At 45.6% G+C, this 24,575-nt stretch overlaps 1 protein-coding gene across 1 annotated transcript in view; it reads right to left on the reverse strand.

Moving 5' to 3' along the window:
* The window catches only part of prmt3 (protein arginine methyltransferase 3), a 245,501-nt gene extending 221,345 nt beyond the window's left edge, over window positions 1-24,156 (reverse strand). The window contains exons 1-2 of the mRNA XM_086007535.1: window positions 24,023-24,156; window positions 11,014-11,137 (exon numbers count right to left, since the gene is read on the reverse strand). Of these exons, the coding sequence (XP_085863661.1) occupies window positions 11,014-11,137; window positions 24,023-24,083 (185 nt within the window). The 5' untranslated portion in view covers window positions 24,084-24,156. The remainder of the gene's footprint in view (window positions 1-11,013; window positions 11,138-24,022) is intronic.
* Window positions 24,157-24,575: the final 419 nt, after the last annotated feature.

A 24,575-nucleotide genomic window follows, 5' to 3' on the forward strand; every position in this document is an offset into this window, starting at 1 on the left:
GTGACCTGGAGGGGAACTTGGAGATGGTGGTGCTCCCATGCGCCTGCTGCCCTTGTCCTTCTAGGTGGTAGAGGTCGCGGGTTTAGGAGGTGATGCTGAACAGGCCTTGGTGTGTTGCTGCAGTGCATCTTGTAGATGGTACACACTGCAGCCACAGTACGCCGGTGGTGGAGGGAGTGAATGTTTAAGGTGGTGGATGGGTGCCAATCAAGCGGGCTGCTTTGTCCTGGATGGTGTCGAGCTTCTCGAGTGTTGTTGGAGCTGCACTCATCCAGGCAAGTGGAGAATATTCCATCACACTCCTGACTTATGCCTTGTAGATAGTGGAAAGGCTTTGGGGAGTCAGGAGGTGAGACACTTGCCGCAGAATACCCAGCCTCTGACCCGCTATATATATAATATATATATATAAATAATATAATGACTTGGATGAAAGAATAGAGAGTTGAAGTTTGTAGATGACAAGGTTGTAAGGTGCCAATAGTAAATAGTGCAGATGGAGACAGGAAGTTACAAAGGGATGTAGACAGACTAAGTGAGTGCGCAAAACTATGGCTGATGGAGTTCCATGTGAAAAAGTGTGAGGTCATCCACTTTGGATCCAAGAAAGATAAATCTAAATATTTTCTTAATGGTGATAAACTACGAGCTGTGGTGGGGCAATGGGATTTGGGTGTCCATGTACACACAATCAATAAAAGTTAGTGCACAGGCACAAAATGTAATCAAAAATGCTAATGGGATGTTAGTCTTTACCACAAGGGGGTTGGAAGACAAAGGGGAGGAAGCTATGCTTCAGTGGTCCACTACCTTGGTCAAAGAAAGATATACTGACCTTGGAGGGGGTACAGTACAGATTCAGCAGAATGATAGTGGGGCTTAGAGGGTTAAATTAAGAGGACAGGTTACATAACCTTGTATTCCCTTGAGTATAGAAGATTGCGCGTGATCCGGTCAAGGTGCTTAAACTGTTAAAAGGATAGATACGGAGAGACTATTTCCTCTGGTGGGGGAATTCAAGAACAAGGGGACATAATCTTAAAATTAAAGCTAGGCCATTCATGAAGCACTTTTTCCACATAAGGGGTAGTTGAAGCCTGAAACTCGCTACCCCAAAAGGCTGTGGATGCTGGTTCAATTGAATATTTCAGGACTGAGATGGTGTAATCCTACATCGGGGACACTTTGAAAGCTAAAAGAAGTTGAGCCTATGGGAGGCAGAAAGCTACAAAATGAACTACTCTGATCAGACATCTCTAACGAAAAAAAAATCCAAGCTAACACTACAATACAGAGGTGGACAATGTGCTCTCTGTACAGAAGAGAAGGGTATGCGAAAACAGGACACTTATTTTAATAGGGGATTTCATGCATCCAAATATAAATGTGGAATACCCAAGTGGTTTACAGTCAGAACTGGCAAATATAATACACGACTACTTTGAGGAATAACCATGTATTACACGCGTGCCAGTGCATCAAGGAAGCCACAAGAGGCAATGCTCATCCTGATCGATGATTTGCTAATGACCCAGAAAATGTACACCAGATGGAAGTTATAGCACCCTGGGGGGACTGCAGCCACAGAATGATCAGCTTCAACATGATATGGGAGTCAGAAATAACTGAGACCGAGAGCCAGAAACATAACTTCAAAAAGGGCTAAGTTCAATTAAATGAGGGGACGGCGAGAAAATTGGGGGGAGGTTTTTCAACAATATTTCAGTAGGGAACAACTAGAACATCTTTAAAAGGTATAATGCTGAGCACGCAGGATACAGACCCAAAATCAACAAGCTCAGATTAAACAAGATGTAACTCTGAATGGATTAACAAACAAATTCAACACAAGATTAAAAGGAAATTAACCTCGGAGAACTTTGCAGGGAAAAAGGGGGGAAGAGATTCACTGGGATGAGTACAAGAAAATGCAGGAAAGTGTTAAGAGAATGATAAAATGGGGCAAAGAGAGGGCCTAGAAAAAAAGCATGGCAATTGAGGCTAAACGTAAAAATAAAACATTCTTTCAGTTCCACAACAGCAATCGTAATTTAGGGGGCATAGTGTTGGGATAAGGAACACATTCATGAGAAATATTGACCCCCCCTCTCCACTCATCTCAGTATTTGGCCTGTGGTGGCTCATGCCTAGTTTTGGGCCATCTTCGAGCCGTTTCTCATGCTTTTAAGACTGAGATGAGGAGGAATTTCTTCACTCAGAGGGTTGTGAATCTCTGGAATTCTTTGCCTCAAAGGGCTGTGAATGCTCAGTCGTTGATTATATTTAAGGCTGAGATCGATAGATTTTTGGACTTGAGGAGAAATCAAGGGATTTGGGGATCGTGCGGAAAAGTTGAGGTCGAAGATCAGCCATGGAGACCCGAAGTTCTGGTCCAATTAGTCTTACTTCCATTCAAAGTAAAATAATGGAATAATCGATGATCAGGAGTAAAGTTGAGGATCATTTGTAGAACAATAATCTGGTAAACAGCAGTCGACATGGAATCAGAAGGGGAAAGATCCAGCCTGACCTACCTCCTCAACTTCTTTGAGGAAATTACATCCCAAGTGGATGGTAGAAAGCCCCATGACACGGTGTACCTCATGTATCTTGACTTCCAGAAGGCTTTTGTCAGACTGGGGAAGGCGTACTGAATAGGTGGCCTCAGGGCTCATGTAGTGGGACTACTTCTGTTTCTAGTTTACACAAATTACCTGGATTCAGAAACACAATGCCGAGTGGTCAATTTTAAAGACGATACCAAACAGGGAGGGACAGTGGAATTGGAAGAACCAGCGCAGAAATTTCAGAATGTGTTTGCTAAAATATGGGAGAGGGCACATCAAATAATTAACATAGGTACCCCATGAATGGTGTTAAAATAGCCACGGATGAAGTTGAGAGAGTCTGGGGAGTCTTTGTAGACTCAGTGCTAAACATATCCAACCAGTACAGAATAGCAACCAAGAAAACGAACAGACTGTTGAGCTACAGAGGCAAAGCAGTAGATCATAACTCAGAGGAGGTAGCGAGCAAACTTTGTATTGCTCCAATCAGTCTGCACCTTGAATACCGCATCCAGTTCTGGTCACCAAGAAACAAGGCAGATAGTCAAGGACCGGAGGCAATGCCAAAAGCCCCAAGGCTGATCCCCAGTGCCAGGGGTCTGGGTTATGAGGGACGACTGGAGACACTTGGGCTTTTCAGTCGAGAAACGTGACATCCGAGAGGTGCTCATAGATATATATCATTTTGTGAAGGGAATGAAAGAAGTAAAAGTAAAAATAGAAAGGGAACACAAGCTCAAACTAATAACGGGTAATTTTAGGAATGATATAAGGAAATTCCTCGTCACATAAAGAGTGATCAACATGTGGAATGGAGGCAAAAGCCCAGGAATCATTTAAGAAACAATTGAATGCTACTATCGAGGCAGGGGGGGGCTTCAGGATGCTTCTAGATGGATGAACTAAGATGAGTCGAATTGCCTTCCTCATGCATTATTATTTTGCTTTGAGCAATAGCAGTGCCATGCTAACCACAGGACTTGGGTATGTGGGGCTGTTCATCACGCTCACACAGTGCCAATACTAGTCAACAGGCAATTCATTCTTTTCCTTTGGAATCATTATCAGTTCCTATTTGGTACGTCATTCTCTAGCTGTTCCATGATCAGTCAGATTCTTGAAGTACATTTAGAAACCTGTCCGCTAAAGGTGAGAATCTGCAACGAGACATACATTTTCAGTCTTGGTAAATCCTAACCCTAGACTCTCCAAATGGCAGCCTCTTCATCCGTAGACATGTTATTGGCCAAAGCTTGCAAATGAGGGAGAAATAGCTTGCCTCTCTCCATCTTTTGGAATTTGATGCACCTGTTATTGTCTGCTCAGCAAACGTAATTTCACCGAGGGGTCACGAAGAGACAGGGCCAGATTTTGCTGGACAAGGGCATCTGAAGGCATCTGCCGCGAGTTAGACTTGCCTTTGCACCCTTCAGCTCAAAAGACTTTTGCTCACCGAGTTGCTGAAAGTGCGAGCTGACAACAGCGCAGCGAGGGAAACAGGGCATCTGGGACCTGAGTGAACAGGGCAACCAGCAGGGTATCGCCTTAGTGAGATTTAAGGATTGAGAAATAAACAGTGGAAGGACTGAGAAGAAGGGTGAATTAGAGTGGGTGATTTCAATGTCAGACCAGGTACGGAAAGAGAACTAAAGGACGATTAGATTAAGAAAAAAAGAGACAGAAAGGAAAAGCAAGAAAAAAAAGAAAACATTTAAAATTTTACATTTTGTAAATCTCCAAAAACAATTCACAACCTCAAGGAGTGAGACTCCACATTTTTAATAGTTAATTTTCGATGCCAGGGAGGATGATTGGCAGTCATTATCACATTGTTAAAGGGGTAATTATGCTTGTAACTGCTAGCTAAATATCTGTGGTAGGTTTCTGCTGTACAAATACAGCAACTTCACGCCATTCAATGCATGCCAATGCTGAGGCAAAGAACAAAATGCTGTTTTTGCAAGCTAATGGCAGAGCGGGGCAATTCGGAGAGCAACTTTTGGATATTCGCATTTAACCACGCATCTGCCCCTTGCCTGAAGCTGCTGTATAACTTACGCATAACAGTGAGCGCCATTAGCCTCACTGTTATTTTGACAGCAAAATCTGACCCACTATTTTAACGTTAGCCAGGTTATTAGTGCAGTGGGACCAGACGCTGGACCACTAACTGATAATACCAGCGATTAGGAGGATTCAATCCTTCTTTTCACTCAGTTGGCAAGTTGAGCCATTAGTACATAGGGAGGCACCAAACAGAGGCATGGTGTCTTGCTGAGGACAAGAAGAAAAGTCAGAATGAGGGTGCTCAAATGGTTACCATTGTCTGCTCCCTCATCACATCAGCAGCCGTCTGGGAGCAGGGCCCCAATCTTCCTGCCACCTTGGTGGATGGCTTAGCAAGAACAATGGCGGGGATAAATGACATGTTCCGCAAGAACAATGGCGGGGATAAATGACATGTTCCTCAAGAACAATGGCGGGGATAAATTACGTGTTCCGCAAGAACAATGGCGGGGATAAATTACATGTTCCGCAAGAACAATGGCGGGGATAAATTACATGTTCCGCAAGCCAATTGCAACGCATTATGAATCTCCACTGTAGCCCTTTGAACTGGATGGCCAATGTGCTGGGACTGCCTGCTGTAGGATAATACTTGTGGTGTATGTGCCTTTAAGAGCCCCTGTGTACTGTAATGCCGGTAGTGGCCACTCGGGCTATATAAGCCTGTATAGTCTCTTGTATCTGTTAGTTCACCTCCAGACTTTGTCCAGTAAACACCTGTTAAACCAACTCCTGCATTCCGTGTCTCCATTAACACACGGATACAACAGTGGCGACGAATTGGAAACGGACTTACCTGCAATTGGACAGCACCTCAAGGATATCGATTCCTTGGACGAAGGTCAAAGAGAAGAAAAAAAGAAAAAAAAGAAAAAAAAAAAAAACGGTTTCACCAGCTAGCCGGGCTGGTGGCAGGTACTGCAATAATCCTTCCTGGGGGGCGGGCTGGGGCTCGATCGGCTGGCTCTGCAGCGGGGCCGAGCAGCGAAGGCGGAGGCAAACAGAGATGAAGGGTGGAGCACTCGGGAGACGGCCAGCTCTGCAAAGCAGGTCGGCATTCGGACCAAGCAGAGGGAGGGAAAAGTCCCAGAGAGTCCGGCGGGAACGAGTCTCCGACTATTAAAAATAGCTCTATAAATAAAAACCGCGGAGAACAGCGACAGCGGCGGGAGGTGCCATTTTTTTTTCAGGATGCCTAAGACTGGCAATATTACTGCTTTCGATAATGATGTAGAGGATTGGACCACATATGTGGAAAGAGTGGAGGTATATTGCACAGCGAATGAAATAGAGGATGATAAAAAGGCATCGATACTTCTAAATCTAATGGGCGCAAAGACATACTGGCTGTTACGAAACTTAATCACTCCAGCCAAACCGATGGACAAGGATTTTAAGGAGATTGTTGATACCCTACAGGAGCACTTAAACCCAACACCGCTGCTGATAGCGGAACGATTCAAATTCTTCAGGAGGAATCAGCACAAGAATGAAAGTAACGCTGATTACCTCACCGAATTAAGGAAGCTGTCAAAGCACTGCCAATTCGGAGCAGGACTGGCAGATTCTCTTCGAGACAAATTCGTCTGCGGTCTCCTAAGTGAAGGAACACAGAAAAGGTTACTTTCTGAGAAAGATTTAACACTGGACAAGGCTTTCAGTGTGGCGGTATCATATGAAGCAGCAGCAAGAGGAGCTGCAGAGATACAGCAAAAGCCACAGGACTTCGGCACCCATGAAATGACACAGGGTTTCGAGAGATGTTATCGCTGCGGCAGATCCACCCATGACCAGAGGGACTGCTGGTTCAAGGACAAAGCATGCAGGCAATGCGGAAAGATGGGACACATTGCACGTGTATGCCGATCTGGAAACAAAAAATCCACTGACAGAAAAAAAATCAATAAGGAAAAGTACAGAAAGGTACAAATGATGACGGACAGTAGCTCCGAAGACCAGAAGAGCGATAGCGACTCCAGAAACAAGAGACTAAGCTGTCTCAAATTACATAATGTAATTGCCAAAGAAGATTACCAGACCATTTGGGTTACCCTCACGATAGCGGGGTCCCCAGTTAAAATGGAGCTAGATACAGGATCAGCTCTGACCGTCATAAATCGACGGGATTACGAGCGGCTATTTCCGCATATACCTTTGAAAGACACATCCATTATCTTGAAAACATATACGGGGCAGAAAGTATACCCCAGAGGGAAAATAAGGGTGCCTGTTGTATACAACGGCAAGGAAATACACAAGTTGTATTTATACGTTCTGCAAGATGGTGGTCCACCGCTGTTGGGACGTGAATGGATCAGGAAGATACGTTTAGACTGGCACTCCATTCAGGCACTGACGGTGACCAGTAAGAAAAAAAATGATGATGACGTCATACCTGAACGATTAAAAGACATCTTGGCCAACGCCAAAGAAGTGTTCCAACAGGAACTAGGAACCTTGAAAGGCGTCACCGCCTCAATAAAAGTGGAAGATGCGGCAATTCCCAAGTTTTTTAAGGCAAGGCCGGTGCTATACGCAATTCGTCCAGCAGTCGAGGCAGAGCTGGAGAATTTAGAAAAGGCAGGCGTGTTATCCAAGATAGATTGGAGCAAGTGGGCAACACCCATCGTCCCGGTCATGAAGAAAACGTTGAATAATGATAAATCTGAAGAACAGAGAAAAATTCGCATCTGTGGGGACTTCAAGGTGACTGTAAACCCGGTCCTTCACACAATACAGTATCCTCTTCCGAGGATAGAAGATATTTTCGCCTCACTATCCGGAGGGAAACGTTTCTCCAAAATTGACTTGGCACAGGCATATCTACAGATGGAGGTTGAGGAGGCCTCTAAAAAGTATCTCACGATAAACACACACAAAGGCCTGTACCAGTACAATCGACTGGTTTTCGGAGTAGCATCAGCTCCAACTATCTGGCAAAGAGCTATGGAGCAAGTCCTGCAAGGAATTCCGGGGACTCAATGCTACCTAGACGACATCCTTGTAACAGGAGAAAACGAAAACGAGCACCTTGCCAATTTGGAGCAGGTGCTCACTAGGCTGAGAGAACGGGGCCGACGAGCAAATCGCCCCAAGTGCGAATTTTTTCAGAAACAAATATCATATTGTGGCCACATAATTAACGAAGAAGGGTTGCATAAGTCACCTGAAAAAATTGAAGCGGTCATAAAAGCCCCAGCACCTGAAAATGTCTCACAATTAAGGTCGTTCCTGGGATTGATAAATTACTATCATAAATTTTTACCGAACTTGTCAACTGTTCTGCACCCTCTTAACGAACTGCTACAAACGGGAGTAATTTGGAAATGGAGCGAAGACTGTAAACGTGCCTTCCATAAATGTAAAGGCTTGATCACGTCCAAGGAAGTTTTGGCTCATTACAACCCATCACTGCCAATCAGACTGGCGTGCGATGCATCCCCTTACGGCGTAGGAGCGGTATTATCGCATAGATTCCCTGATGGCTCGGAGCGTCCGATAGCTTTTGCGTCGCGCTCATCGAACTCAGCTGAGCGTAACTATGCCCAGATCGACAGGGAAGCACTCAGCCTGGTATGGGGAGTGAAGAAATTCAACCATTACCTACACGGACAAAAATTTACCTTGTTGACTGACCATCAACCCCTCGTCTCCATATTCAACCCTAAAAAGGGCGTTCCCATTATGACAGCGCAAAGGCTACAGAGGTGGTCCCTTTTCCTAGGGGCACACCAATATGACATAGAATACAAAGGATCAAAACAGCATGGAAATGCTGACGGTTTATCGCGTCTACCGTTGCCAACAGTAGAAGAGGCACCTACAGTGGACCCAGTGGAAATGTTCCACTCAACCATAGTGGAATGTCTACCAGTAACAAATTCTACCATTGAAAAAGAAACGAGAAATGACCCGACTCTCTCACGAGTCTACGATTTAACGGTGAAGGGATGGCCAGCACATGGCGAACCACTGTTGCCAGCATTCTCGCAAAGAAGAGAACAGCTGTCAGTGTGCCGAGGAACCTTGATGTGTGGATCCAGAGTGGTGATTCCACCCAAACTCCAGGATAAAGTGCTAAAGGAGCTTCACGAGGGGCATCTGGGTGGAGTGAAAATGAAGAACCTAGCCAGAGCGTTTGTGTGGTGGCCAGGTATCGATGGAGACATCGAAGAAATGACCAAGGGCTGTCTAGGATGCCAGAAGGTCCAAAACGCCCCACCACAAGCCCCTCTACATCCATGGGAGTGGCCCTCATCTCCATGGCAAAGGGTACATATCGACTTTGCTGGTCCATTTATGGACTCAATGTTCTTAATCGCTGTTGATGCACACTCCAAGTGGCCGGAGGTAATAAAGATGTCCTCCACCACCACGGAAAAAACCATCACAGTATTAAGGACCATATTTGCCAGGAATGGGCTGCCTGAACAGATCTGTTCTGATAATGGACCACAATTTGTGTCCGAAGAATTCAGGAAGTTCTTAAAAAACAATGGGGTTAAGTACTACACGTCCGCCCATACCATCCCGCCACCAATGGATTAGCTGAAAGGTTTGTCCAGACCTTCAAGACGGCCATAAAGGCTATGGGTAATGAAGACATTAATCTACAGCATAAGGTAGATAACTTCATGTTTGCCTACAGGAATGCAACACATGTGGTTACAAACCAAACTCCCGCCATGATGTTTTTCAATAGAAGACTAAGATGCCGGCTGGATTTGATCAAGCCAAACATCAGAAGGGACGTAGAGAACCAGCAATTTCAAGGCATGAATGCAAGGCCAACTAGAACCTTCCAGATAGGTCAACAAGTTTTGGCCCGGGACTACCGTACCGAGAAATGGCAGCCTGGAACTATTTGCACATGACTAGGACCGCTGATGTATACCGTGGACATTGGAGAAAGCATAATAAGGCGCCATGCTGACCAGATCATAGAGTCATCCGAAAAGGGACAACCTACACCACCACTCTATACGCCTAATGATGAAGCAGAGATACCCATAGTATCTACCTCCGATCCGGTGATACTGGAACCAGATGAACCTGACACTGGCATTCAAGCCGAATCGACCTTGCCAAAAGAACCTACTACACCACCAAAAACTACTACACCACCGAGGCGTTATCCGGACCGAGTCAGGAAGCCTCCAGAGAGACTGACTTATAATTGATTAACTGCAGCAAATGTGTAGATTATTGTTCTTGTACACATGTTAATAACAATTACTTAAAATGTTATGTACTGGTTGTCTAAAAGGGGAGGAATTGTGGTGTATGTGCCTTTAAGAGCCCCTGTGTACTGTAATGCCGGTAGTGGCCACTCGGGCTATATAAGCCTGTATAGTCTCTTGTATCTGTTAGTTCACCTCCAGACTTTGTCCAGTAAACACCTGTTAAACCAACTCCTGCATTCCATGTCTCCATTAACACACAGATACAACAATACTCAGGGATTTTACCTGTAAAACCAGATTGTTTAAAGGCTCAAGCACTTGTCCCAGTGCATGCCTACCAATTCTCTTTTTTTTTAGGGGGGGTGAGGGAAGGGGGGAAATCTCATATGGGCAATTGCATCAATTGCGCCCAAGAAGGGAGGGGATGGTCGATCTCACCCCTAGACTTATGACCATGAAACTCTTGAACGAGACTCCAGGAAGAACATAAGAACCTAAGAATTAGGAGCAGGAGTCGGCCATACGGCCCCTTGAGCCTGTTCTGCCATTCAATAAGATCATGGCTGATCTTCAACCTTATCTCCACTTTCCTGCCCGATCCCCATATCCCTTGATTCCCCTAGAGTCCAAATCTACCTATCTCAACCTTGAATATACTCAACAGCAGCCAGATTAGAACCTTTCCTCTCTACTTCCTCTCCTTTTATTTTAATGAGGCGCCCAGCCTCCATTCAGTGTTTCTCTACGTGGCATAGTTTAGATTATCATCTCAACACGGGGGTCTTCTGGTATGAATCTGTGTCCCACCACATTATGATGCACACATTGGCTGTCGCTTAAGATTAATACTCAATTCCCCATTATCTCTCCCAGGAATAAAAATGACAAATTTCCTTTAGATGAAGCATCCTGCCAGAGCCTGGTGCTTTATGCAACAGTTCAGTCAGCACTGACAGAAAAAGCTCACTCCCAACAGGACTGGACAAGGTCAAGTGTCAGAAAGCCCATCTACTCAGGGAGAAAGTATTTCACCATTTGAACTACCCAACTACCTTGAAATATATTATGTGCACATTTTTGAAGTGTCAAACTTTTGTGACAGTGCAATGCTAACCATCTATATGAATAATTAATACAAATATCTGTAGATTGTTTCAATTTTGTAAAGCGTTATAAATGCAGAAAGCCTAACGCACCTCTCGCAAAAGAGGCAGCGGACTTGCAATTCTTCCTCGCTCTGATCTTCTTCGTCCCAGTCACACCACACCTCATCATCAATCTCTGACAGTTCAGGCATCTCATCAGCAACATCTCCTCTGTCTATCAAAAAAAAGAGAAAATCTGTCACAAAGACGGAGTTGCTGAATTATAAGGAACAGCATAAATCACACACAAAAAAAAACGGAGCTTTGTAATTACATTACAAGATCCAGCCACAAAACCGAGCATCATAAAACATCATGTCATCTATTTGTGACACACAGCAAAAACAACTTGCGTTTATATAGCACCTTAAAGTGGAACAACTTCCCAAGACGCTTCACAGGAGCATTATGATACCAAAACAGACACCGAGCCAAAAAAGGAGATATTAGGAGGGATGACTAAAAGCTTAGCCAAAGGGGTGGGTTTTAAGGAGTCTTAAAACAGGAGAGAGAGGTGAAGAGGCTTAGGGAGATAATTCCAGAGTTTAGGACCTAGACGGCTGAAGACACAGCCACCAATGGTGGGGCGAAGGGAGTAGGGGATGTGCAAGAGGCCAGAATTGGAGGAATGCAGAGTTCTCGGTGGGTTGTCGGGCTAGAGGAGGTTAGAGAGATAGGGAGCGGCAAAGCCATGGAGGAATTTGAAATCAATGGTGAGAATTTTAAATTTGAGGCTTTGGTGGAAGCCAATGTTGGCCAGCAAGCAGAGGGGTGATGAGTGAGCAGGACTTGGTGCGGGCAGCAGAGCTTTGGGGATGAGCTTAAATGATGGGAGGCCAGAAGTGTGTTGGAATAGTCGAGTCTGGAGGTAACAAAAGCAAGGATCAGGCAGGCGTCCAGCAGCAGCAGATGGCTAAAGACTAATGGAATGTTGGCCTTTATCTCAAAAGGAGGCTGGAATACAAAGAAGAGGAACTTATACTTCAGTTGTATAGCGACCCCATCAGATTTGGGGACCAACCTCAGGAAGAATATATTTGCCTTGGGAGGGCAAGCAGCGAATATGCAACAGAATGACACCGTGGCTTAGAGAGTTAAATCATGAGGACTGGTTGCATAAACTTGGCTTGTATTCCCTGGAGTATAGAAGAGTGATAGGTGATCGGATCAGGGTCTTTAAAATGTTAAGGAGATTTGATTTTTAAAAACTATTTTCTCTAGTGGAGGAATCAAGAACAAGGGGACATAATCTTATAAATTTGAGCTAGGCTATTCAGGAAGCACCTTTTTCCACACAGAGGATAGCAGAAATCTGAAACTCTCTCCCTCAAAAGGCTGTGGACGCTGCATCAATTGGAGTTTTCAAGACTGAGATAGATAGATTTTAGGTAAGGGTATCAAGGGATATGGAGCAATGGCAGGTAAATGGAGCCGAGGTGCAGATCAGCCCTGATCTAATTGAAGGGCAGAGCAGACACGAGGGCCTGAATGGCCTACTCCTGTTCCTATGTGCTGAGGCAGGGGCAGAGACGGGCAATGTTATGGAGGTGGAAGTCGGCGATCATTTATGGTGGAGAGGGTATGGAGTCGGAAGCTCAGCTCACGGTCAAATAGTACGCCAAGGTTGCCAACAGTCTGGTTCAGCCTGAGACAGTGGCCAGGGCGGAGAATGGAGTCGGCGGCGAGCACTCCTGTTCCTTTTGGTCCACAAGGAAACAAAGAAAAAGGTTTTCATTCCCCTGTGGAAAAGTCATCGTAGCTCCCCATCTAGGTGTGGACTCTCCTCCTTTACACCCTTTCTTGTCACTGCTATGACAGTTCTGCTGCAACTCCCGTTTACTTCCCAGCCTTTCACATGAACGGTATTACACTTGTCGGAGCAGGTGGCATCCCTTTGCGGCTGACGTCTTTGCAATTACCACCGACAAACATCAACTACTTTTCATCCAGAATATTCTTTCCCTTTCTGATGGCCATTCGACTTTAGGAGTCATCCAACTTACATGTCCACAGACCCCTCTCCAACATCCAACCTTGGCCTTTCCCACACAGGCGGATGCACACTACCCGATTTGTTCTCGAAAACAGAGAGTATAGGTTAAAGGTGGTTACTCAGACTGACGGAAGGTGGGAAGTGGTGTTCCACAGGGATCGATGCTGGGACCACTGTTGTTCACCATTTACATAAATGATTTGGACTCGAGAATCGGAAGTACAATGGGCTATATTTTCCGATCGGAGGGCTTCCCGCGTGCGGAGGCCTCCGATCTGGAAAAAATCTACGCACACTTACCTGAGGGCTCCCGAAGTGCGTCTAGTTCCGATCCTGGGCCTCTCCAACTCCAAGTGCGCAGGGCCCACGTATCCCAGGGGCGCAGGCGGTTTGCAAGCGTCCCTAGGATCATGTGGGCCATGGGGAGCCAATCAAAGAAGGGAATCTCCCTTCATACATCAATGAAAAAACATAGTAAAGCTTTAAATAAATTTTTTAAAAACCATCACATTTTTAAAATTCGTTGAAATTACAATAAATTAAATATTTTAAACAAAAATTTAATTTTTTGAAAAAAATAATTAAAGTTTTTTTACAGGGCTAATAATAAACTTACCTATTTTAAAGTATTTTTAAATGATAAATGACTGGGGAAAATTTTTTTTTTTTTTTTTTTACTTTTTTCAACTCTTATCCTGGTAAAAGCAGGCCTTACGCCTGCTTTTACCAGGCGTAACATTCCTAAGGGTTTTCAGCGGGCGGAGGTTCTCCAGGAAGTGGAACTCTCCCTCGCAGAGGCCCTTCTCCAGGCCAGGCGTCCGATCTGTCAAGAGCATTCTTGACAGATCGGAAACGCCGGTTTTCAGCGCATGCGCTGTGCATACCTGAAACCGGCATTTCCAATGTCTCTACGGGTGGGTACACAGCGCGTACACACCCGGAGGGATCGGAATATCTGGGCCAATATCAAAATTTGTGGATGACACCAAATTGGGGGGGGTGTAGTTAATATCGAGGAGGACTGCGACAAAATACAAGGCATTAACTTGCAGAATGGGCATGTAAATGGCAAATAAATTTCAATATAGGTAAGTGTGAGGTGGTGCATTTTGGTATAAGGAATAAGAAGGCCACCTACTCCTTGAAAAGTAGAGTCTAAATGGGGTAGAGGCAGAAAGTGATCTCGGGGTAATAGATTCACAAACAATTAAAAGAGGCAATGAAGGATACCAAAAGTGAAAACAAAACTCCAGGGTTCAGTTCTAGAGGAATAGAGTTCAAAAGCAGTGAAGTTATGTAAAGTTATATCGAAACTTGGTTAGACCACACTTGGAAGTACTGTGCACAGTTCTGGTCTCCATGTTGCAAAAAGGATATAGGAGCACTAGAGTAAGTGCAAAACAGATTGACAAATATGGTACCACAACTGAGAGCATACAACTATCAGGAAAGACTGAACAGGCTGGGGATCTTCTCTCGAGAAAAGAGAAGACTGAGAGGTGAACTGATGGAGGTCTTTAAAATTATGAAGGGGTTCGATAGGGTAGACATGAGAAAATGTTTCCAATTGTGGGGAAATTCACAACTAGGGGCCATAAATATAAGATAGTCACTAATAAATCCAATCAGGAATTCAGGAGAGTGGCGAGAATGTGGAATTCGCTACACATGGAGTGGTTAGGGTGAATAGCATAGATGCATTTAAGGGGAAGCAAGATGAGTACGTGTACTTGCTACCTGTGAGGATAAGGATAAAGACTGTCGGAAGGACAGCCAGAATGCGGACCATGGCACTTTGGAGCAGGAGGCTGTCCTAAGGGGGGAGGAGGAGGAAGAGGAGGAGAGGAAGCATAATGTGGTAGTTATAGGGGATTCAATAATTAGGGGGACAGATAGCATCCTTTATAAGCAAGATCTAGAGTCCCACATGGTATGTTGCCTACCTGGTGCCAGGGTAAGGGACATCTCGAACCGGCTTGAAAGGATATTGGAGAGGGAGGGGGAGGATCTAATCATTGTGGTCCATATTGGGACCAACAACATAGGGAAGAGTAGGCAAGAGGTCCTGTTTGGGGAGTCCCAGGAACTAGGAGCTAATTTAAAGAACAGGACCTCACTAGATTATTACCTGAGCCACGTGCAAATTAGTGTAGGGATAAGCTGATTAGGGAAGTGAACACATGGCTAAAGGAGTGGTGTGGGAAAGAGGAGTTCCATTTCATGGGGCACTGGCACCAGTATTGGGACAGGAAGGAACTGTACCGCTGAGACGGGCTCCACCTGAACCGGTCTGGCACCAGGGTCCTAGCAGAAAGGATAAATAGGGCGGTCACAAGGACTTTAAACTAGTAAATGGGGGAGGGCTCAGGCGGAAAGTGTAGTACAAATAGTAGTTCAAAAACAAACGAAAGGGAAGAAAGTAGAGTAACAGTCAGAAATTGTGCTTTAGGAAAACTAAAAGATGTAAAGTGATTAAACCAGGAGAGAGAAATAAGAAACAAGTAAGTAAAACATTAGAGCTGAAGGACAGGCATGGGTGTGTGGCCCAAATAAGCGTTCTTTATACAAACGCACAGAGTATAAGGAATAAACTGAATGAACTGCAGGCGCAAATTCAAATTGGAGATTATGACATGGTAGTCATTACTGAGACATGGCTGCAAGATGGTCAAGACTGGGAACTAAATATACCAGGTTATAAGATCAACAGGAAAGATAAGGAAAATGGCAGAGGGGAGGAGTAACCTTAGTGATTAAGGATGAAATCACTTCAATTAAAAGAGAGGATATAAAAGAGAGGTAAGCAGGAGGTAAGTGGAGACTTTATGGGTAGAATTAAGAAATAGGAAAGGATTTAAGATTGTTGTGGGAGTTGTGTATAGGCCCCCTGGTAGCAGCTCTGAAGTGCTAGATTGTATAAATGCAGAGATTAGACAAGCGTGTAGCAAAGGCAGAGTGGTCTTAATGGGGGATTCTAACCTTCATGTAATTTTCTGCAACAATATGTCCCAGAGGCAACAAGGGGCAAACCATATTAGATTTAGTAATGAGCCAGATTTAGTAAACAGCCTAACTGTGCGTAAACATTTATCCAATAGCGATCATAACCTGATCGAGTTCAACGTAGTGTTTGAAAGGGAGAAACGCGAAACAGCTACTAAGATTCTGGATTTAGGTAAGGCGACTTCAACGGGATGAGGCAGTGGCTGCCCACAGTACTCTGGGCAAATCTGGTAAATGGGTAAAATGACAGGAGATCAGTGGGAGATGTTTAAAAAAGAATTTAATGTGATACAGAACCAATTTATACCCCTGAGGGGCAAGAGCGCTACTTGCTAAAAAAATAGCAGCCATGGACGACTGAAGAGGTAAAGGACAGCATGAAACTAAAAGAAAAAGCATACAAAATTGCAAAAAAAAGCACAGATACCGGCGAATGCGAAAGATACAAAGATCACAAAACAGATAGTAAGAGCTACAAAAAGGGAGTATGAAAAGAAACTTGCAAGGGATCACAAAATCAATACGAAGAATTTTTACAATTATATTAGGAAAAAGAGAGTAGTCAGGAGCTTTGTTGGCCCCTTAAAAACTGAAAGCGGTGATATTGTCAATGATATAACAAAATGGCGGACATGTTCAATAATTACTTTGCGTCAGTATTTACAGTAGAGGAAGAGGAGGATAGCATGCTGGAAATCCCAAGGAAACTAATATTGAATCGGGGACAGGGACGCAATAAAATTAATGTAAGTAAAACAGTAATGAAGAAAATAATGGCACTAAAGATTGACAAATCCCCAGGACAAGATGGTTTCCATCCTAGGATTTTAAAGGAAGTAGGTGAGCACATTGGACGATTATAGTTAGGGCATCTGCAAAGTTCTCTAGATTCAGGAACCGTTCCTTCAGATTGGAAAATTGCACGTCTCTCCACTACTTAAGAATGGTGAGAGAGAGAAACCAGGGAATTATAGACCAGTTAGCCTAACATCTGTTGTCAGGAAATTGCTGGAGTCTATGGGCTAGATTTTCAGTATAGACAGTTTTGGGGCGCTAACCTTAGCGCCCGCCCGAAGTTAGCGCCCGCCCCAAAGTAGTGCCCCGTTGCCGGAAATTCAGTGGCTTCGCCCTAAGAGGTTGGTGGAGCGCTAAAAGAGGCGTTCCACTACTACCTTTAGGCGCTAAGCCGGCGGTGCAGAGCGCAGCGCCCGAGCTCGGGCGCAGCGCACGGCAGACACTCTGGTGCCAGTGAGCTCTTAAAGGGGAAGGGTGCATGTGTTTTTGGAGGAGGAGGAGGAAGAGGAAGAGGAAGAGGAAGAGGAGGAGGAGATAAATACACCGTTCACAACAACACACTGGATCCTTCCACCCAACACATTCAGACTGCCGTTTATAGTGCAGGAGGAGTGCCCTTTAATTTGCGCTCCCCAGGGTGTGTTGCGTTCCATTTTACAAACGCTCTGGACGCCTGCCGCAGAATGGGGCGGTCCGACTGAAGTTTGGATTCGGGGCGGCCAAAGGGCGTTGCACGAGGATGTGACATCATTTTCTGCGCGCGCATCCGGGCGGCCGCTAAACTTTGCGCCGGCGCTAACGGGCAACTTAATTTGGGGCGGGGCGCAAACTGCGCTGCGCCCGGGCGCTACACGAATAGCGCCCGAAAATCACTTCTCTTAAGGCGCTAACTGCTGGCGCAAGCAACTGAAAATCTAGCCCTATAATTAAGGATAGGGTGACTGAGCACCTCGAAAATTTTCAGTTGATCAGAGAGAGCCAGCATGGATTTGTGAAAGGTAGGTCATGCCTGACAAACCGGATTGAATTTTTTGAAGAGGTGACTAAAGTAGTGGACAGGGGAATGTCTATGGATGCTATTTATATGGACTTCCAGAAGGCATCTGATAAAGTCTCACATAAGAGACTGTTACCTAAGGTAGAAGCCCACAGAATTGAGGACAAATTATTGACTGGCTTGGAAATTGGCTGAGCGGCAGGAGACAGAGAGAGTAGGGGTAATGGGTAGGTACTCAAATTGGCAGGATGTGACTAGTGGTGTAACTATTCACAATATTTATTAATGACTTAGATAATGGCATAGAAAGTCATATATTCAAATTTGCCGATGACACAAAGATAGACGGCATTGTAGATGAAAGCATAAAATTACAATTGGATATTGAAAGATTAAGTGAATGGGTCCAGGTGCATAGATCATTAAAATGTCATGAACAGGTACAGAAAATAATCAAAAAGACTAATGGAATGCCGGCCTTTATATCGAGGACCAGAATACAAGGGGGTAGAAGTTATGCTGCAGCTGTACAAAGCCTTTGTTAGACCACACCTGGAGTACTGTGAGCAGTCCTGGGCCTTGGAGGGAGGGCAGCGTAGGTTTACCAGAATGATACCCGGACTTCAATGGTTAACTTATGAGGAGAGATTACACAAACTAGGGTTGTATTCCCTAGAATTTAGAAGGTTAAGGGGTGATCTGATCGAAGTTTCCAAGATATTAAGAGGAACAGATAGGGTAGATAGAGAGAAAGTATTTCTGCTGGTTGGGGATTCGAAGACTAGGGGGCATAGTCTGAAAATTAGAGCCAGGAGTGAAAATAGGAAACACTTCTACAGACTTCTTCCGCAAACAGCAATTGATGCTAGATCAATTGTTAATTTTAAATCGGAGATTGATAGCTTTTTGTTAAAATTAAGGGATATTTGCCAAAGACGGGTATATGGAATTAGGTCGCAGATCAGCCATGATCTCATTGAATGGCAGAACAGACTCGAAGGGCTGAATGGCCTACTCCTGTTCCTAAGTCCCTGTGAGAGAGAAAGGAATAGAAAGATATGCCGATAGGGTTAGAGGAATTAAGGTGTGAGGAGGCTCATGTGGAGCATAAACACCAGCATAGACCTGTTGAGCTGAATGGCCTGTTTCTGTGCTGTGAAATTCTATGTAATTCCATGTAAACAAGCTTTGTTCCAAATGCCCCAGACGTTGGTCAGCTGTTTCAAAATATTATGGTTTAAAGCTACTGCACATCAACTGCATTGTTTCTTAAATGAAAAGCTAAACTTTCGCACGGTTACAATTACAGTATATATAAAAAAAAATACACCAAAAGACTGCATCAAATACTTTTGTTACCCAGATTAACCCCTTCCATTCATCCAAAGTTATTATCCAAAACCATACCATTTACTATCTTAAACAGCTCTATAAGATCACTTCTCAGACACCTCCTTTCCAGACTGAAAACCCAGACCTCTGACACAGGGGATTAGCCTCATGGCTCTTCTCTGCCTCCATCACTTGAATGTCTCTCTTGTTTCTCAGGTGACCAGAACAGGACACAATCCTAAAGGAGTGGTCTGCCCAGAGCCCTGTACAGTTTGATCATGACTTCCCTTGACTTGTACTCTATTGTTTTACCTACATAGATCTTTTATCTTTGTTGATTGTTGCTCTGCATTGACTGGACGTGTTTGCAGGGATTCTCCTCTTTGGGATCAACCCAGACCTACCTTCCTAGGTCAGGGTTCATCCAGTGTGTAAAGCAGGCTCCCAGTGGCATTCCCTCCATCTGGATGGAGCCCACCAGTGCAAAGGCAGAATATCCCAGCAGTGCAGTAGCAGGGACGCCACTGCAGTACCAGAAGAGGCAGCGAAGGACCCTAAAAGGGGCAGAAGTTCCCCAAAGATCATGGCTCCCACTGAAAGTCTCAGATGGCCCTACCGCCTACCTCTACATGGGCAGCGCTAGCAAGTGGCAGTAAGTGGGGAAGACGGGAACTAAATCCTCCAGGGACCCGGGACCCCTGCCATCATTTGCATAAGGCAGGCAGGAAGGAAGGAAGGAGCGGCCAATGCCAATCCTGGAGGGGACGGGGGAAGAGAAGTCGCAATCGGGGCGGTTACTTGGCAGTGGGTCTCACCGCACTCATTCTCTGCCACAATCCCACCCGATTGCTAGCGGGGTCGCAGGCAGACAAACGTGGAGTTGACTAAGGACCTGAAATTGCGGTCGGAGGCTTCCGACTGTCTCTGGTTCACAAGAAAAGTACGCACCTACCTGGTGCCTCCGTATCTTTGGACTCGTGTGACCTGGGCCTGCAGGCATACGTCTGCGTAGAGGCCCACGTATCCCGGGGTGCAGGCGGTTCTCAAGCATCCCTGGGATCACGTGGGCCAGCCCAACCAATCACAAAGTGGGATTCCCATTATGCTTATGGAGATTCCATTTGCGTACGGAATCCCCATAAGCAGAATAGCAACGACATAAAAAATACATTTTGACACAACCAAAATAAAAATAAATCATCACATTTAAAATTAAAGTACAATTTAATTAAACATTTAAAACAAAAATTTAATATTTTGAAAAATAAATTTAAACATTTTTAAAGGGGCCAAAAATAACCTAAACTAATTTTAAAGGTTTCTGAATGATTTTTTAAAAATGTTATTTTAATATTTATTTAAACCCTTACGCTGGTAAAAGGCGGCCCTACGCCTGCTTTTACCAGGCGTGAGAGTTTCGTGGGCATTGGCTGGGCAGTAGTTGGGAAAATAGCCCGACTCTCCACCAGCAAATGTCCATTTCCTGCACATGCGGATGATCTGTCAAGTTGAAACTTGACAGATCGCAAGTTCCAGGTTTTCACGCAGGCGCAGCCCACGCAGAAACCCGGAACTTGCGGGGGGGCTCTTACTTCAACATACACCGTGTGTACGCTGCCAAAGGCCCCGCAAAATCCAGGCCTAAGAGTCCTAAGTCTCGTTCAACAAGGCCTGAGCTTCATCCCCTTACGCCCCCACCTCAATGAATTTCGAGCTCGGCACGATGCCGAGCTCTTTTTCCGTCGCCTTCGCCTCCGTGCCCACTTCTTTGGCCAGGAGTCTTCCCCCCACACGGTTGACCCTTTCTCCCGCTTTCAGAATTCTCGTTCTACCTGGACCCCTCCCTCTGGCATCTTACCCTCTCTAGATCTCTTCATTGCAAACTGCCGCCGTGACATCGGCCGTCTCCATTTCTCTGCTCCCCTCACTCACTCCAACCTCCCTCCCTCTGAACTTGCAGCACTCCATTCTCTCAGATCCAACCCCGACATTGTCATTAAACCTGCTGACAAGGGTGGTGCTGTTGCTGTTTGGCGAACCGACCTCTACCTAGCAGAAGCTGCACGCCAACTCTCCGACACCTCCTCCTACCTCCACCTGGACCATGACCCCACTACCGAACATCAAGCCACCGTTTCCAAGACTGTCACTGACCACATCTCCTCTGGAGATCTTGCCCCCCATGGCCACTAACCTCATAGTTCCCCAACCTCACACAGCCCGCTTCTACCTCCTTCCCAAGATCCACAAACAGGACTGCCATGGTCGACCCATCGTTTCAGCCTGTTCTTGCCCCATGGAACTTATCTCTTCCTATCTCAGCTCTATTTTTTCTCCCCTTGTCCAGTCTCTTCCCACCTACATCAGCAAATCTTCCAACGCCCTCCGCCACTTTAACAGTTTCCAGTTTCCCGGCCCCAACCACCTCCTTTTCACTTTGGATGTACAATCCCTCTACACCTCCATCCCCCACCAGGATGGCCTGAGGGTGCTCCACTTCTTCCTTGAACAGAGGCCCAACCAGTCCCCATCCACCACCACCCTCCTCCGCCTGGCTGAACTTATTCTCACATTAAACAACTTCTCCTTTGACTCCACTTATTTCCTCCAAATCAAAGGTGTTGCTATGGGAAACCGCATGGGTCCTAGCTATGCCAGCCTTTTCGTGGGATATGTGGAACACTCTTTGTTCCAGTCCTACTCAGGTCCCCTCCCTCACCTCTTTTTCCAGTACATTGATGACTGTATCAGTGCCGTTTCCTGCTCTCGCCCTGAACTAGAAAATTTAATTCACTTTGCTTCCAATTTCCACCCTTCCCTCACCTTCACATAGTCCATCGCCGACTCTTCCCTTCCCTTCCTCGACTTCTCCGTCTCCATCTCTGGGGATAGGTTATTGACAAACATTCACTACAAGCCTACTGACTCCCACAGCTACCTGGACTACACTTCCTCCCACCCCGCCTCCTGTAAGGAATCTATTCCATTCTCCCAGTTTCTCTGTCTCCGCTGCATCTGCTCTGACGATGCCACCTTCCATACCAGTGTTTCCGACATGTCTTCCTTTTTCAACCGAGGATTCCCCTCGACCGTGTCCGTTCTATCTCCCGCAGTTCTGCCCTCACCCCTGCCCCTCCCTCCCGGAACCATGATAGAGTTCCCCTTGTCCTCACCTTTCACCCCACCAGCCTCCACATTCAACGGATCATCCTCCGCCACTTCCGCCACCTCCAGCATGATCCCACCACCAAACGCATCTTCCCCTCACCTCCCCTTTCAGCATTCCGTAGGGACCGCTCCCTCCACGACACACTAGTCCACTCCTCTACCACCCCAGCACCCCTTCCCCTGGCACCTTCCAATGCAAGCGTAGGAGATGCAACACATGCCTTTATACCTCCCCCCTTCCCACTGTCCAGGGCCCCAAACACCCCTTCCAGGTGAAACAGCGATTTCCTTGTACTTCCTGCAATTTAGTATACTGTATTCACTGCTCACGATGTGGTCTCCTCTACATTGGGGAGACCAAACACAGATTGGGTGACCGCTTTGCGGAACACCTCCGTTCAGTCCATAAGGGAGACCCCGAGCTCCCAGTGGCCTGTCACTTTAATTCACCGCTCCATTCCCACTCAGACCTCACCGTCCTCGGCCTCTTGCATTGTTCCACGGAAGCTCAGCGTAAGCTCGAGGAACAGCGCCTCATCTTTCAATTAGGCTCTTTACAGCCCTCTGGACTCAACATAGAGTTCAACAATTTCAGATCATACCCTCGGCCCCTATCACATATATATATACATTTTTTATTTTTTTATCCACACTTTTGTTTGGCCTTTTTTCTTCCCTCCCACATGGCAGCTGCCCTTCATTCTGCCAGCGCCATTCACACCCCATCTAGAGCCATCCTTTGTTCCTTAATCTTCCCATTACCACCTCCTCTTGCCTTGAATATCTCTTAATGTCTCTCAATGTCTCTTAATCTCTCCTGCTTTCTATCCTATCACTGACCTTTCCTTTTGTTCTTTCATCCCCTCCCCCTTTTCCCAGCCCCTAACTTGCTTCACAATCTATTCCTTTTCCTGCTTTTTTCCAGTTCTGACGAAAGGTCTTCGACCTGAAACGTTAACTCTGTTTCTCTCTCCACGGATGCTGCCCTGGCCTGCTGAGTTTTTCCAGCGTTTTCTGTTGTTATCTCGTTCAACTTCATCCTCAGCTATTTCAACACCATTCATTATGCATGGCCCCTATTCTTCACTTTACATTTGTTTGTATTTAATTTCACCTTCCATTGCTCACCCCACTCACATTTTGTTTAGCTCATTGTTTCTGGACTGCCTCCTTCAATTCCACTGCCCTTCCTAACTCAGTACCACCGACAAATTTAACCAATCTACACTAAATCAAAGCCTAAATCACTGATGTAAATAGAAACCCTGAGCCCCAAGGCACCCGACCCAGTCTCCCCACCCCCACTCCCCCCTCCTTCAAATCTGTCTCTCCCCCACCCCCATCACACATTACCTCTCTTATCCAAGTTTTGCCCTGAATCCCACAATTGAGCTTAATTAGTTTCTGTGGAGCCTTTTTGACGTTTAAGTGCACAAGTAAGCATAGCTCCATTTATTTATTTATTTATTTAAATGGATGGATTGGTTAGAATATGGATCTCACTCCTTGGGCCCATAAGTTGCACTCCCAACATTTCCCCTTGATATTGACAAGCCCTGTCGATTGCCAGCACACACTCTCCACCCTGCGGTGCACAACCTTTAAACCAGTCACCATCGCTTAATGCGGCGGCTTCGATAGTCGGGTACCGATCAACAAAGCAAGCCTTGCAATACTTTATCCACAGAAACATCAACCGCAGAGTGTGTACGCGGCGCCGCTTGTTGCACAATTTAAAATAAATGCAAAGTGCAGCTTCACTCCACACCCACCCAAAGTCACAAACATAGCGGAGAGCGCGAGTCCAGGGCCCGCTGCATTGTTACACCTCATTTCACATTGTTACCCAATGCTACACTCCACATTGTTACATTTCACATCGCTCTTCATTCATCTCTCACCCACGTGTGTTTACCTCTGCTTTCAGCCATGTTCAAGCTACAAGGTCCCTAAGAAACCGCTTCACTCCCCATCCACTTCCAGGTCAGCGGGGGCGGTTCAGTTTGAGGAAATAGGAAGTCTATGTGTACATTTTTATTATTTAAAAAGAGTTCATTTAACCCTCTCTCAATTCATATATATTTTTACATCCATGCTACGTGCCCCAGATTAGATCTAACAGTGAAACCCCGATTCAATCACAATTCTTATTAGGACTGGTCTCAAATTACAATCCCCGAATCAAAGGCGCTTTTCATTTAGCTCCATCTAGTGCTGTCACCGAGAATTTACAATGTTTGGATAAGCTGATCAAACCAAGGGGGCAGTGGTAGTGGCAATAACATTTACCAGGGGAGAGGTTAATCTTCAGGCAATTTCAATTTC

This window comes from Somniosus microcephalus, chromosome 15 (genome assembly GCF_052327205.1).
Source record: "Somniosus microcephalus isolate GS21.2 chromosome 15, FLI_Smic_1.0, whole genome shotgun sequence".
In the NCBI taxonomy this organism is placed as follows: domain Eukaryota; kingdom Metazoa; phylum Chordata; class Chondrichthyes; order Squaliformes; family Somniosidae; genus Somniosus; species Somniosus microcephalus.